This window comes from Haliotis rubra, unplaced genomic scaffold (genome assembly GCF_003918875.1).
Source record: "Haliotis rubra isolate DU_JTF1 unplaced genomic scaffold, ASM391887v1 Scf2037, whole genome shotgun sequence".
In the NCBI taxonomy this organism is placed as follows: Eukaryota; Metazoa; Mollusca; class Gastropoda; order Lepetellida; family Haliotidae; genus Haliotis; species Haliotis rubra.
Genome location: NW_025766045.1, coordinates 2,494 through 17,500, shown reverse-complemented (window position 1 = coordinate 17,500; position 15,007 = coordinate 2,494). Strand labels below are relative to the sequence as shown.

Sequence of the window (15,007 nt, the reverse complement as noted above, 5' to 3'; positions counted from 1 at the left end):
TAAACAAACACATTTACCCCTGGCCCATATATTCGTCCATTGGATCTGAGAATGAACTCGATCATAATAGGTTGAATTAATGTAGCGTCACTGTGAACACCGCTTAGCGGTGGATACGACGCGAAAAATGTTTTAGGCAATAATAATGGTAGTAGTAGTGGGTGTAGTAATAGTAGTGGTAGTAGTTGTAGCAGCAGTAGTAGTAGTAGTAGTAGTAGTAGTAGTAGTACTTGTAGTAGTAGTAGTAGTAGTAGTAGTAGTAGTAGTAGTAATTTGTTGTAGTAGTACTTGTAGTAGTAGTGGTGGTGGTAGTAGTAACGGTGACGTGGCGGTGGTGGTAGTAGTAGTAGTTGTAGTAGTAGTAGTAGTAGTTGTTGTAGTAGTAGTAAAAGTAGTAGTAGTAATTGTAGTAGTAGTGGTGGTGGTTGTAGTAGTAACGGTGACGTGGCAGTGGTGGTAGTAGTAGTAGTAGTGGTAGTAGTAGTAGTAGCAGCAGCAGTAGTAGTAGCAGTAGTAGCAGTAGTAGTAGGTAATTAATGAAGTGATAGTAATAAAATGTCAATATGCAACCTGAAATTATTCAAAACTCGAAAAATAAAGTCAAATATATCTCATCAAACAGAAATATGGCTGTCGGGTACAAGGTGTCCCGATCATGGCGTTTCAGCATAAGTAGGGTATTAAGATGGCGACTTTAGTTAATACAACGGAAAGGTGACATTCGATATATCCTTGTAACGTACATGGACGGACATTTATTACAGAGTAAACTAAACTCACCTGTTATTTGTCTCGTGTCAAAAGCGCTGCATTGATTAACCATAAAATGAAAATGACATTTCAATGCAGGCAACTCGTAACGCTTCATGTCATCGAGAACTCGCGTCACCGTTCAGGTAGGATATTACATTCAGGTATAACAATAACGAAAGTAGGTTGTTGTGACTTGGCTGTTGTGAAGCACTCACTGCACAGAGGTTGTCTACAGCTGTTTTGAGAACTTTAACAATTAGACTAACACTTAGTCTCTGAATGCATATAATTTTGACTGAAACAAACAATTCCTTTTAAATTGAAAAGGAGAACCAGTGAGAAGGGATATTCAAACCCTGAAGAAATCTAGGCTTGCTTCATTTAGGGCTTTAGAACTGCGGGAATAGCTGGGCAGGAGGGAAAATATGTGGTTCGGGGACTTGAAACAGACTATTTGACGTGTGACGTGCACTCTAACATATATACAGCCGGTGAATGTATAATTGTTTAGTTACATAACAGACTGGGGATGTTACTTCCTTCTCACGATACGTGAACGTGTAGTATAGTCCCAGTGCCGTGTTCTCTTTGATCCAGAGCAGAAGTAATCCTAGAGCGCATCCGTGGTGTAGTAGCTCAGTGTCTGTCTGGAGAGGGGAAGGTCCGTGTGTCGATTCCCGGCCCCGCCGTACCTTAAGGAAAAGACTACTGTGGACATAATTTCGTTGTAAGTCTATCACAGACTTTACTAGCACACCGTTCAGCAAGAGCCTTACTTGGCATTAGGCAAGAGCCTTCTTCTTGGCATTAGGCAAGAGCCTTCTACTTGGCATTAGGCAAGAGCCTTCTTCTTGGCATTAGGCAAGAGCCTTCTACTTGACATTAGGCAAGAGCCTTCTACTTGGCATTAGGCAAGAGCCTTCTACTTGACATTAGGCAAGAGCCTTCTACTTGGCATTAGGCAAGAGCCTTCTACTTGACATTAGGCAAGAGCCTTCTACTTGGCATTAGGCAAGAGCTTTCTACTTGGCATTAGGCAAGAGCCTTCTACTTGACATTAGGCAAGAGCCTTCTACTTGACATTAGGCAAGAGCCTTCTACTTGGCATTAGGCAAGAGCCTTCTACTTGGCATTAGGCAAGAGCCTTCTACTTGACATTAGGCAAGAGCCTTCTACTTGACATTAGGCAAGAGCCTTCTACTGGGTGTGTTCACATATACAAACACGGTTGCACTAACACACACAGAGCCTACACTACACACACACATTACACTTACATTAACACTCTCTAGCACACACACTTACATTAACACACACACACCACATAAAACACGGTGGCACTAACTCACCCACACTACACCACATGCACAAAAACTCGCAGGCACTCGCCGATACACTTACATTAAAACCACACACACAAACACGGTGGCACTAACTCATCCACACTACACCATATGCACACAAATTCGCAGGCACTCGCCCATACACTTACATTTAGACCACACACACAATCACGGTGGCACTAACTCACCCACACTACACCACACACACAGACACACACACAATTGCACTAGCACACGCATACACACAGACGATTACGCTAGCACACACACATACACACACACTTTCATTGCCTGCAATTGTCTTCAGCACGACGGTCAACCCCAATGCAGTTACCCCGTCCACTTATCCTGTAAACAGTGAACTACGCTTATACCGAACTCACTTGTAACTAACCGACTGATATAACGACCTGTCTTTCTGTTCCAGCCACTTGCTGTATACTATAGTCGCAACGCGTATAATGAACTACGCTTATACCGAACACTCTTGTAACGAACCGACTGATATAACCATCCTTTTGGTTCATTATAACCGTACCCTACTGTAGTTGAATTGAACAGATATTTTTACATTCGCGCTTGTCAGTCTATTCCACAATCATTTTATTGATATACTAATTCCACATCACTGTGTCACTGCGTAGGTGCACGTTTGTTTGTTTTATTTCTTTGTTTGTTTGTTATCTAACGCTGCACTCAGCAATACTCCAACTATATGTTGGTGTACTTTACAATATCGAGTTGTATCAGACAATCCAGTGATCAACATCATGAGCATCGATCTAAGCAACTGAGATATGATTGCGTGTCAACCAAGTCAGCGAGCCTGACTGTATGATCCCGTTGGTCACCCCTTGGTTGCTGAAGACCAGGTTTAACCTGGAATTTCACGGTTCTCTTAGGTGCAAGTGAATTATTTTTGTAAACACTGCATGTGAATTGACTCAAATTCATTGTTTATATGCCGTCGGTACAAACAAGATTACTACATCAATAGTATAAAACAAGACATCTCAGAGCGTGTGGGGTAGCCTAATGGTTAAAGTTCAGTTCGTCACGCTTACGACCCGTGTTCGATTCCCCACATGTGTCCAATGTGTAAAGTCCATTTCTGGTGTCCCCCGCCTTGATATTGCTGGAACATTGCTAAAAGCGGCGTAAAACCCAACTCATTCAGTACGTGTGTTACAAACTATTAATAGTCAGTCTGCTACATAAATGTGTCAAGAAACTGAACGAAACCTTTTTTTTCTAGCATGGTTTACTCATGGAAACATGATGCTTCATGCTTCAGAAAGTTTCAACGCAACACACCAACCTCTACTGAGCCACAAAGAGTCGACGATAAAATCTAAAATTACACAACACGTTTAACATGGGCTATCGGATTTCATCACGCTTTGTGTGATTTAGGTATTTGGTTGCTTGCTTGCTTGCTTGTTCTTTAACGCCGTGTGATTTAGGTTAACTGTGTGATTTAGGTATTTGGGGATGAAGGCCTTCAAGACAGTGGGTGTGTTTCCTATCGGCCTTCATCACATGTTTTGAGTGATTGAGGCATTTCGGGATGAAGGCCTTCGAGACAGTGGGTGTGTTTTGAGTGATTGGGTCATTTCGGGATGACGGCCATCAAGACAGTAGGTATGTTCCCTATCGGCCTTCATCACACGTTTTGAGTGATTGAGGCATTTCGGGATGAAGGCCTTCGAGACAGTGGGTGAGTTTTGAGTGATTGAGGCATTTCGGGATGAAGGCCATCAAGACATAGGGTATGTTCCCTATCGGCCTTCATCACACGTTTTGAGTGATTGAGGCATTTCGGGATGAAGGCCTTCAAGACAGTGGGTGTGTTTTGAGTGATTGAGGCATTTCGGGATGAAGGCCATCAAGACATAGGGTATGTTTTGAGTGATTGAGGCATTTCGGGATGAAGGCCTTCAAGACAGTGGGTGTGTTTTGAGTGATTGATGCATTTCGGGATGAAGGCCTTCAAAACAGTGGGTATGTTTCCTATCGGCCTTCATCACATGTTTTATGTGATTTACGTATTTGGGGATGAAGGCCTTCAAGACAGTGGGTGTGTTCCCTATCGGCTTTCATCACATGTTTTGTGTGGTTAAGTATTTCGGGAAGAAGGCCTTCAAGACAGTGGGTATTTTTTGAGTGATTAAGGCATTTCGGGATGAAGGCCTTCAAGACAGTGGGTGTGTTTTGAGTGATTGAGGCATTTCGGGATGAAGGCCATCAAGACAGTGGGTATGTTTCCTGTCGGTCTTCATCACATGTTTTATGTGGTTTAGGTATTTGGGGATGAAGGCCTTCAAGACAGTGGGTATGTTCCCTATCGGCTTTCATCACACGTTTTGAGTGATTGAGGTATGTGGTGATGAAGGCCTTCAAGACAGTAGGTATGTTTCCTATCGACCTTCATCACATGTTTTGTATCGTGGTCTAATGGTGAGATGTTTTATTTTTCTACGACTAATTTTAAAGTACAGTGATCATGCCTTTCTTACTAGTGATCTATTATCATATATATACATTTTTGTATCGTGGTCTAATGGTGAGATGTTTTATTTTTCTACGACTAGTTTCAAAACAATTACTGTAGATTCTGTCAAATCTTTGTAAACCGGTTTTCTCCATAATCCGGACATAATCTTCTCTGAGTCCCGGCAAAATTGTTCTTAATTTATTATCAAAGCTTGTTTTATAATCCGGACTCTCTCAATTACGGACTACGGACTAAAAGCCATTAGATCAAGGGATCATTCGTGAAATGTGGATTTCCTACTGCCCAGGAAACTGAAGACGGCGATGAAGAAAACGATGGACTGTTAGCAAAGTTGATCTCTGCAAACACACCCGATGTCAGCGAACTCATCATGGCAGTGTCTATGGTAACGGACTAAAGTTGACTAATCCGGATTGCTTTATAATCAGGACAAACGAGTCGGTCCCAGGCAAGTCCGTAATATACAAGTTCCACTGTAGTGATATATTGCTAGTTATTCTATTGAAGGCAGTGGGGGAGGCTAGATCTGCACACTTGCTAGTTTCACTTTCACTTCCCCTTTAATGTCTACAATTTCTGGAAATGTCTCTCTTCTCGGAAGCGCGGTACGAAGTGCTTCGTCACTCACTCAATGAATCGATAGTAATGCGGCGGCCCTATCGCTACCACCAAATCGATCGTTACCCTGTACATTTCATGGACAATGTATTTTTCTCGGAAACGTATCACAAACAAAAAGTAGGATACGTAACAGTTCCGAGAACGAGGCGTCTGAGCCACAAGGCGAGGGAAGCAATCACAAATCAAGTAAGCTGTTTGTGGCAGTTGTAACATCAACCATAACACAGGTAACATATTTCTCTTTGTATGTGTGTGTGTTGCAGTACAGTGTTAGGGTACAGAATTACAGTCGACAATACGACAGATCCATTGATCCAGGTTCATGTCAACAGTCAGATGTAAACATACAGCGACAGGGTGTGTTTGAACGGGTAAATGAGAAGTCTCACACTCTAACGCTCAATATATCTTGAAGTGCCTGAGAGTGTAGACTTACGCTTAATCTCTGAATATTATAACTTTGATAGTAAAAAAAGGACGCCCAGTTAGATGGGAGATTCCTGAACCTGAGGAAATCTCGACTTGATTCATTTAGGGCTTTAATATTGCAGGGAGGGCTAGGTAGTAGGGAAAACAACGTGGTTTACTGACTGTGAGACAGTGAGAGTGAGGCCTGTGCTGTTTTATAAGAGCCTCACGTAAATGGTTCGGTTTAGAATAGATTTACCTTTATTTGTAGGTCAGCAGTTGTGTTATCAAGGGAGATAAGCGTGGAACATGTGGGTATTAAGCGTGACGGGGATATGTAGGCTTAAGTGAATGATCGTGGCCTATTCACTTTCGTGGAGCCAGTGTATGAATGCCACAGTGTATGAGAGTCCTCACTTGAATGGAACTATCGCCAGTGGCAGCCTAAGATATATGTTGTGTGTGAGGCAATAATAACACATGGAGTCATAAAGCACAACAATTCACAATTATTGTGTTCTGTGCAGGGCTATAAAACCAGCTTCAGTCTGTGCTAGTACAAGCAGCCGCACCTACACATACACACGAATGCACGTCGTCATATGAGCGAAATATTCTCCAGCGCGACGTTAAAGCCAATTTTACCTCACCTCACCTCTGTGCAGGAAGTTTAATGCCCTCCAAGCTGGAGAGCAGCATAATGACAACCACAAACAAACCTTGCAATAACTATTGACCAAGTAGTATTTACGTTTCATTTGAATTATGCATGGAATGCATAAATTCTCAGCTTTCTCAACATATAAACTTTAAGTGATTTATGTACCTTAAAACGAAAACCCCGCGATTTAAAAATGTAATCGCCTCTCGACACGTCAAGTGGTTACTCAAATGTTTTCTTCATGATGAAATAAGTTCTTTACAATTTGAACAATATTTTTTTTCTTTAGTGAAGAGAAAACACTGACGTTCGCAATTTTCTAAAAATTAGCAACTTTCGATTTAATTAGTTATTAACAAAAACAATGCGTCGTGATACCGAAAAACTATTGTCATCCTTTTAATATATCTAATTATTATAATATTCTGAAGTTAATTACATGGTCCGATTACGTAGCTGTTCATGAATTTGTAAAAAAATACAATATTTAGCGAGTTTATAGATTTTGTTTCATAAACCTTCTGGAATTATTAATAATTGTATCCTCCCTTGATGAAACCGGAAGCACGTACATCAACGCAAGCAACCGCTTAGCTATATAGCTGGAAGTGCGGCGTTAGACAACAGCCAACCAACCGCTTAGCTATATAGCTGGAAGTGCGACGTTAAACAACAGCCAACCAACCGCTTAGCTATATAGCTGGAAGTGCGGCGTTAAACAACAGCCAACCAACCGCTTAGCTATATAGCTGGAAGTGCGGCGTTAAACAACAGCCAACCAACCGCTTAGCTATATAGCTGGAAGTGCGGCGTTAAACAACAGCCAACCAACCGCTTAGCTTTATAACGGGAAGTTAAACGGGTTAAACAACAGCCAACCAAACACTTAGCAACCGCTTAGCTATATAGCTGGAAGTGCGGCGTTAAACAACAGCCAACCAACCGCTTAGCTATATAGCTGGAAGTGCGGCGTTAAACAACAGCCAACCAACCGCTTAGCTTTATAGCTGGAAGTGCGGCGTTAAACAACAGCCAACCAAACACTATAGCTGGAAGTGCGGCGTTAAACAACTGGAAGTGCGGCGTTAAACAACAGCCAACCAAATACTTAGCTATATAGCTGGAAGTGCGGCGTTAAACAACAGCCAACCAACTGCTTAGCTATATAGCTGGAAGTGCGGCGTTTAACAACATCAATAGAACATAAAGCATATAATACCCCATAAATGTCAAATGGGCATCAGGTTTTCACATCAGTAGTAGTATATACGATGGGGTTACGAGAACAGGTCCTCTGTGAGGACCTCTGCGGTCAAATCAGCTCCCACCACCATCGAAAAAGAGCCACGGACATCAAACAATGTTCCTCATCACTTCCTCCTATGGCATTATTTAGCGTAAATAATGCCCAATCGATAGAATAAAGATACAGCGTCGACCATCATTCGATGTCCCCCATATTTTTGCCTATTTTTTCAATGGAGGTACCACCGTGTGGTGAGGTATGATTAGTAATTCCTCTCTCATGAATCCTCGACCTGGTCCATCCTTCAGGTAATACAAATAGGGCTGACCTTCTTTGATACCAGCCCAATCGATACTATACGTTTTGATGGACCACACTGAATCAGTAGTGCAACGTGCATCCCGTCCTTCGAGTTCACCGGTCTGTTACAAATATCTCACGTTGACCCGTCAGACAGTTTCTTCACTTTTTTAACAGTCGGTGGTGCAGATGATTAGGCAGTCACCGATTTCATTTTAATGGCGTCAACCCTTATTTCGTCAATCTGTCTAGTGATTTCTTGATTGATTGCAGCTATGAAGGAGTATACACAACAGGGGTACGAGATCAATTCCAACAAAAGACTCTGTAAAGCTTTATTTCATAAATAAAGCCTTTATCAGGCCCTTATCTCTCTCTGCTAGTGTGCATACCACTTTCAAATCCCCAGTCAACTTCCTGGTCACTATGACCGCGAATCGGCACTTTCCTGGTCACGCGGCCTATGACTATTGTGATCACTCGACAGGGAGGTAAGTGTTGTTTGATTAGTATATGGAATAGCGAGAAAAAGACGTATAGGTACACCTAAGTCTATAAGCTCCAAACTATCCAATTCGGCTCCCAGAGTCACAAAAAAAAGTAGTGTTTCGCATTTGGGGGTTTGGACCTCTTTTTGTTTCTTCTTTGTGGTTTCTAGTAGTCTATCCAACCCAAGACAGGGTTTTCGGGAGAAAATCACCAGTATGTCGATGCAAGTGCACTCGAATTAGAGATACACTAGGTACATAGGTATAGAACACAACAAAATGCCTGGAACCAACAAACCGAAGCCTATGCCGAGATCCGGTCAGGTTGTTTGTCCTATCGAGAAGCGAATAGGAAGTACCACATATCGCAAGTCAGATATACACGAATCCGAGGTGGTATAGACCCCGAGCCACAGACGACGACAACTCCCGACATGGCCCGAAGTCTTCGAGGGTCTGCTGGAGAAGTGTCCCCACGTATTGCTTTCGGACCGAGAGAAACAAATCCTGGAGCAATCGGGGCACACCTTCTACGAGCGCTACCAGATCCCTCACCAGTTTCTAGAACTGTATTTGCTGTACTTTCGCCCATTCGTCGAAGATGGCAAAATAGTGGATTTCGTCTACCTCTACACAACCAACCAATTTCGTCCCTCGGCGGGCAAACTCCGCATCGTTCTCACAGACAACTACTATCCGGAACCCAAGGACAGGCACCACCGATGCACCGACTGCCTGGCCACTCTGCCTTCCCCGATAGCTGTTGGAAGTGACAAGAATCTTTCTCCTTGCACGGACAATAGTCCACCAAATTGAGGGCAGTGCGTACCGTATGTTCCAGAAAGCGCAGGCGTTGTCGTACAGGTTCTCTATATTCGAGATACAGACATCGAACCCGATTACTTCTGGAACCTCGAGTGGGAGTCACTCCTGGGGTGTGTAGTCTATTGCTTTCTTTTCCCAGAGAACGCATTTCTTCCTGTCGACACAGTGGTCGATGGCACTGCACTTGCACGTAGAGTTGTCTCGCTCGAAGACAGCGGGAGTTCGATAGAGTGGCCAGGCAGTCGGTGCATCGGTGGTGCCTGTCCTTGGGTTCCGGATAGTAGTCGTCTGCGCGAGAACGATGCGGAGTTTGCCCGCCGAGGGACGAAATTGGTTGGTTGTGTAGAGGTAGACGAAAATCCACTATTTTGCCATCTTCGACGAATGGGCGAAAGTACAGCAAATACAGTTCCAGAAACTGGTGAGGGATCTGGTAGCGCTCGTAGAAGGTGTGCCCCGATTGCTCCAGGATTTGTTTCTCTCGGTCCGAAAGCAATACGTGGGGACACTTCTCCAGCAGACCCTCGAAGACTTCGCCATGTCGGAGTTGTCATCGTCTGTGGCTCGGGGTCTATACCACCTCGGATTCGTGTATATCTGACTTGCGATGTGTGGTACTTCCTCTTCGCTTCTCAAAAGGACAAACGACCTGACCGGATCTCGGCATAGGCTTCGCGCGATAGCTTGGTTCCAGGCATTTTGTTGTGTTCTATACCTATGTACCTAGTGTATCTCTAATTCGAGTGCACCTGCATCGACATACTGGTGATTTTCTCCTGAAAACCCTGTCTTGGGTTGGATAGACTACTAGAAACCACAAAGAAAAACCAAAAAGAGGTCCAAACCCCCAAATGCGAAACACTACTTTTTTTTGTGACTCTGGGAGCCGAATTGGATAGTTTGGAGCTTATCGACTTAGGTGTACCTATACGTCTTTTTCTCGCTATTCCATATACTACTCAAACAACACTTACCTCCCTGTCGAGTGATCACAATAGTGCAGGAATTGTTGGCTTGTCATAGGCCGCGTGACCAGGAAAGTGCTGATTCGCGGTCATAGTGACCAGGAATTTTGCTGGGGATTCGAAAGTGGTATGCACACTAGCGGAGAGAGATAAGGGCCTGATAAAGGCTTTATTTATGAAATAAAGTCTTTTGTTGGAAGTGATCTCGTACCCCTGTTGTGTATACTACTTATGACTTTAGGTAAACGCGTATCCCATTCCGTCGATTGTTTATCGGGTGTCACCATTTTCCCATTCGTACTGGTGTCAGAATAAGCGTTCAGCTATTGTTCGGTTATAGGAGCCTTAAAATCTGCAGGGCAGGGGGGAGTTTCAGCAACCAAAATAGACAATTACAAAATAAATGCAAAAACAATACAAATGCAAACACAATGCACCGTCGCTCTCCTGGCGGGCCCAAGGATAGGGTAGTGGCAGACCCTCCATCCAATGAACACAGAAAAGCGGCAGATATTCCGGAGGGATATTTTCTATTTTGGTTCTTGTGTGTCACCTTGTTCAGATGTTCTCCACCATTGCCTGACACAGACGCATCAATTAGATGTTGCCTTGAATTTGAATGAGGTGAAATAATCATAACCGTGGTGTAAATATATAATGTTAACATCGGAATTTAACTCGGAAAATAAGCCAAAACAAAATCCATTAGGCGCAAATGGGAAATAATAGTGAAAATGAATGAATAGATAATTGAATGTCAATTATGATACCAGGTGGTTTGACAAATATACATTCATTATGCAGTATAGATGACCTGCATCAATAGTTGCATAACGTTTCTATCAGCTGATTTCTTTTCAGCTAAACAACTATCTTACAAGATGGACACTGAAGACGACTTGGAAATAAATGTGTTGAAGATTTTATCTGCCCAAAAACGATGTGAATTATCATTGCTGACAATCTTTCAGTCCCTGAAGAAGATGAAGAGTAGAAGTTTGGATGATGCTACTCAACTAAAAAGGAAGCTGGAAAATTTCCCAAGTGTAGTGGTAGTATCAGAGGGCGAAAGCCTATTATCCACTTCTGCTAGAATTGAAATTAGCCTTGCAGTTTGTAAGAAACATGTTATGAATAGAGGGACGTGCTCCAGTGGTGAAAACTGTGGAGATTTACATATTTGCAAGTATTTTCTGCTCTCTGGCGTCTGCAGAAGCAATAACTGTATTTTTGGTCACAACCTGAATACTCCCCACAACCAGAGAGTTCTTCAACCTTATGGACTGGACAAGCTGAGTCTAGAAAACTTGAGGAATATCTTCAGGTGTCCTTGGAACAGGTGTGTAGTCACAACGCCTGAGCTTTGTCACAAGTTTCAACAAAAAAACCTGCAAGGACTCTCCAACGAAGTGTTTCCGTATGCATTTATGTCCAGATTACATTTCTGGATCTTGCACACGTGGAGCGGATTGTGAAGGGCACAGTATCTTAGAGAAGAGTGTCACTGAAATACTCGAGAAGCACGGTCTTGATACCCAGACACCTGAAGAGGAAGTTCTTGGCGATTTACGAGAACTTGATTTGTCTCCTTTACCCCTTTCTAGAAGCAAATCAGAAAGTCATCTTGCTTCATCCGGAATAAGAGGAGGAAGAAGTAACAGAGGTAACTCTGGAAGAGGAATCCAAAGATGCCGTGGACAAGGGAAACAGATGAGGGGTAGAGGAGTGAGAGGAGAAAGGGATGGAAGGGGAGGAGGGGGGAGGTTTTAGAGATAGAGGAGACAACAGAGAGGAACTGTCACAGATTCGTAACCGTCCTCAACCACTGATAGATCTCGCACTCCCTCCCCCATCGCAACATTCAAACCCATATCCAGATGTAAACAGTCAGACCGCCCAGCCAATGATGGGGCAGGCTCCCTTAACCCAACCAACAGCAGAGCCATATGAACAATGTAAGCCATTTTCATGGTCGCAAATGGCTTCACAAGCAGCTGCACCATACTGTAAGCAGTATGGTGTCACGCAGCGTCAACCTCCTAGAGGATGGGCCCATCCACAACCAGGCCCCTCTTACCAACAGGATCATGCGTCTCAATACCCACAGCAACTTAGTAGGGAGGGACCTTTTCCTCAAACTAGACCAGGACCCTCTTACCAACAGAATTATGAGTCTCAATACCCAAAGCTACCTGGTAGGGAGGGACCTTTACCCCAAACTAGACCAAAGAAACGGACAAATAAAGACCAGAAAGCACCCGTTGAAATAAATACCGATGAAATTTGTATGCATAAATTTCGAAAGTGCCAACGGGGTGACAAATGTGGAAAACACCATCGACCAATGATCTACCAATGGCAGCATACAGAGACTGATGTACAAGGACAGCAGGCATGGAATGACTTTGATAATGCCACCAACACTGAACTGGAGAAGACGTACTCTGACCCGGGAGAAGAATGTTGTCCTGTTGCCTACAGGTGAGATGTTACTAGTTTTATACGTGAGTGATTGACGCTTTGGAATTTATTCCTGCTATATCACCTTTATCAATGGATTGATTTGTTTGTAGTTTAACGCCGCACTCAGCAATATAGCAGCTATATTGGGGCGGTCTGTAAATAAACGAGTCAGGACCAGATAGTCCAATGATCAACATCATGAGCATCGTTCTACGCAGTTGGAATACGATATGTGTCAACCAAGTCAGCGCCGCCGCCAAATAGATGGAATATTGATTAGTGCGGCAACAAACAAACAAACATTCATGACGTCATTCATGAGGTCATTCATGAGGTTTCCTTTCAGGAAAGGAGATCTTGTCCGTGTCAGTTTTGAGGAAATGACAGGCTTGAGCAAGAAGACCAAGATCTCACTGCGGCGACTGTCCACTCCGTCATCCAATTCTCCCAGGATGCAACCTTCACTGTATAAGTGGGCAACTCAATGGCGATGGTACTGGGAAGACGACTCTGGAACTTGGATGGAATATGGCAAAACGGTAAGTCCACGAATTCCTTGTTAAGTAATCGTTAATAGAGTACGATTCCGACAACAACATAAGCAATGTGTGAAGCCACAAAAGAAATTGCTTTGCAAAATTTGAAAAGATTGAAAAGAAAAGGGCATATTTAACGTTACGAGTCAAGGCAGGGGTCAAGAAACAATAACACAATGGGTATACCCACTGTGGGTAACGGGAACAACAGTGCAATGCAGACACATGGAGTCTATCAAATAGGAATGAAAGAATGGTGGAAAGGCTGGCCACAATCTCTTTAACTCTGCTGCCAAATCACGAACGTTATCGGATTTAGAACATAGCGTAGACCTTCTTCATTTCATCCGACACAGCAATTGCGCAGATCGATGCTCATGCTGTTGATCACTGGATTGTCTGGTACAGACTCGATTATTTAGCTGCAACATTGCTTTGTGCGGCGTAAAACTAAACTCACTCACTCACTCACTTATCCGACGCAGGGTCTGTGGGATAGAGACCTGGTGAATTTGCAGGCAAAGGCCTAAAGTAACTTGAACACTGTGCTGCTGAAAAGACAACAGGCCGGACATTATCTCATTGGATTGTTAATCCTGGGCCCTGACGCTGAAAGAATGTCCTCTTACTTGGATACGTGTGGTGCGCAGTCGATTCATTATCGTGTGTGCTTACACACGACCTCTGAAAAAAACCGTCTGCAAGAAGAGGTTGTCGTCATATAAGGCGGTGGGGTAGTCTAGTGGTTAAAGCGTTCGTTCGTTCATCACGCCGAAAGCCCGGGTTCAATTTCCCACATGAGTACAATTTGTCAAGCCCATTCTGGTGTCCCCCGCGGTTACATTGCTGGAATATTGCTAAATGCGACGTAAAGCTAAACTCACTCACTCTCTTGCGGTGATATAATATATGTAATATAATAGGATATTTATATAGCACACATATCCAGGCAACTACAGCATGCTCAAGGCGCTGGTATTTTCTCCCTCGATCATTGGATGTCAATCTCAACGGCACATCGTATTATCAATCTCAACTCCCTGGGGAGTATACAACTCTTGCAACCACTAGGCGCACTGAGTTATTGTGGCTTTCTCATCCTAACGAGGTACCCATTCACAGCTGGGTGGACTGTCCCAGTACTTTGTCCAAGTTTACTGCACGTTGCTGTACTCGCAACTGGGTGTTTGCACGTATTCATGTGGCCACCATCTGGTCATATACCAACGGATTCTTGGGTTCTTTTAAGTGCACAGGGTTGTGTACTGTACACTAGGGGTTGTGACAACACTGAAAGAGTCTGCACACAAAGTTGACTCCTAGGTTCTTACACCCGGTCACAGGTGGGCTCGATCCCGACACGTAAACAGATTTCTACGTCATCATGGTGCGATGCCCAGGTCGTTGACCCTTTTGATTGTAAACAAACAGGTCGTTGACCCTTTTGATTGTAAACAAACATGTCGTCACGTCGCGATTTCTTCCTCGGCAACATCTTTGGTGCTTTTGAAGTAAAAAGCGAATGGTTTGAAACTTCGAAGCAGAAAAATTCGTCAGCAGCGCAAAAGCGGCATTCCACCATACTTAACACTGAGTCTAGATCTAGCGGGCATGACGTCGACAACACACATCGGCCCACTCGTCCTAACCAGTCCGCTTGCGTCCGGCCGTAATGCCCAGTAATTTCCCTCATAAAAGCTGGCATGTCACTGTTTCGTCAGGTCTTTTCCAAATTCGGAATATTAGCGTGGTTGTCAACAGTTACTTCCCTGAATAAAGTTAGCGGCGACTAAACTTAGCGAGTTCACGTCTTGAATTGGAGCGAGTCGATTGTCATACAGTAGAGGAAGTTAATAATTCACTTGAGAAAACTCAAATATTTT

At 43.6% G+C, this 15,007-nt stretch overlaps 1 protein-coding gene across 1 annotated transcript; it reads left to right on the top strand.

The window, feature by feature from the left end:
* Window positions 1-5,251: 5,251 nt before the first annotated feature.
* LOC124275881 lies at window positions 5,252-13,654 on the top strand. Its single transcript, XM_046711565.1, has 5 exons — window positions 5,252-5,459; window positions 10,987-11,888; window positions 12,013-12,606; window positions 12,935-13,127; window positions 13,643-13,654. Exons 2-5 carry the CDS (start codon window positions 11,545-11,547, stop codon window positions 13,652-13,654), a joined length of 1,143 nt encoding a protein of 380 aa, XP_046567521.1. The 5' UTR covers window positions 5,252-5,459; window positions 10,987-11,544.
* The last annotated feature ends 1,353 nt before the right edge of the window (window positions 13,655-15,007 follow it).

Excerpts from the sequence above, each read along its gene's own strand:
- LOC124275881 (XM_046711565.1), top strand. The coding sequence starts at position 11,545 with ATGCATTTATGTCCAGATTACATTTCTGGATCTTGCACACGTGGAGCG. Across the intron at positions 11,889-12,012 it reads GGAAGGGGAGGAGGGGGGAG|TCAGACCGCCCAGCCAATGA; the intron begins GTTTTAGAGATA and ends AGATGTAAACAG. Across the intron at positions 12,607-12,934 it reads TGTTGTCCTGTTGCCTACAG|GAAAGGAGATCTTGTCCGTG; the intron begins GTGAGATGTTAC and ends GTTTCCTTTCAG.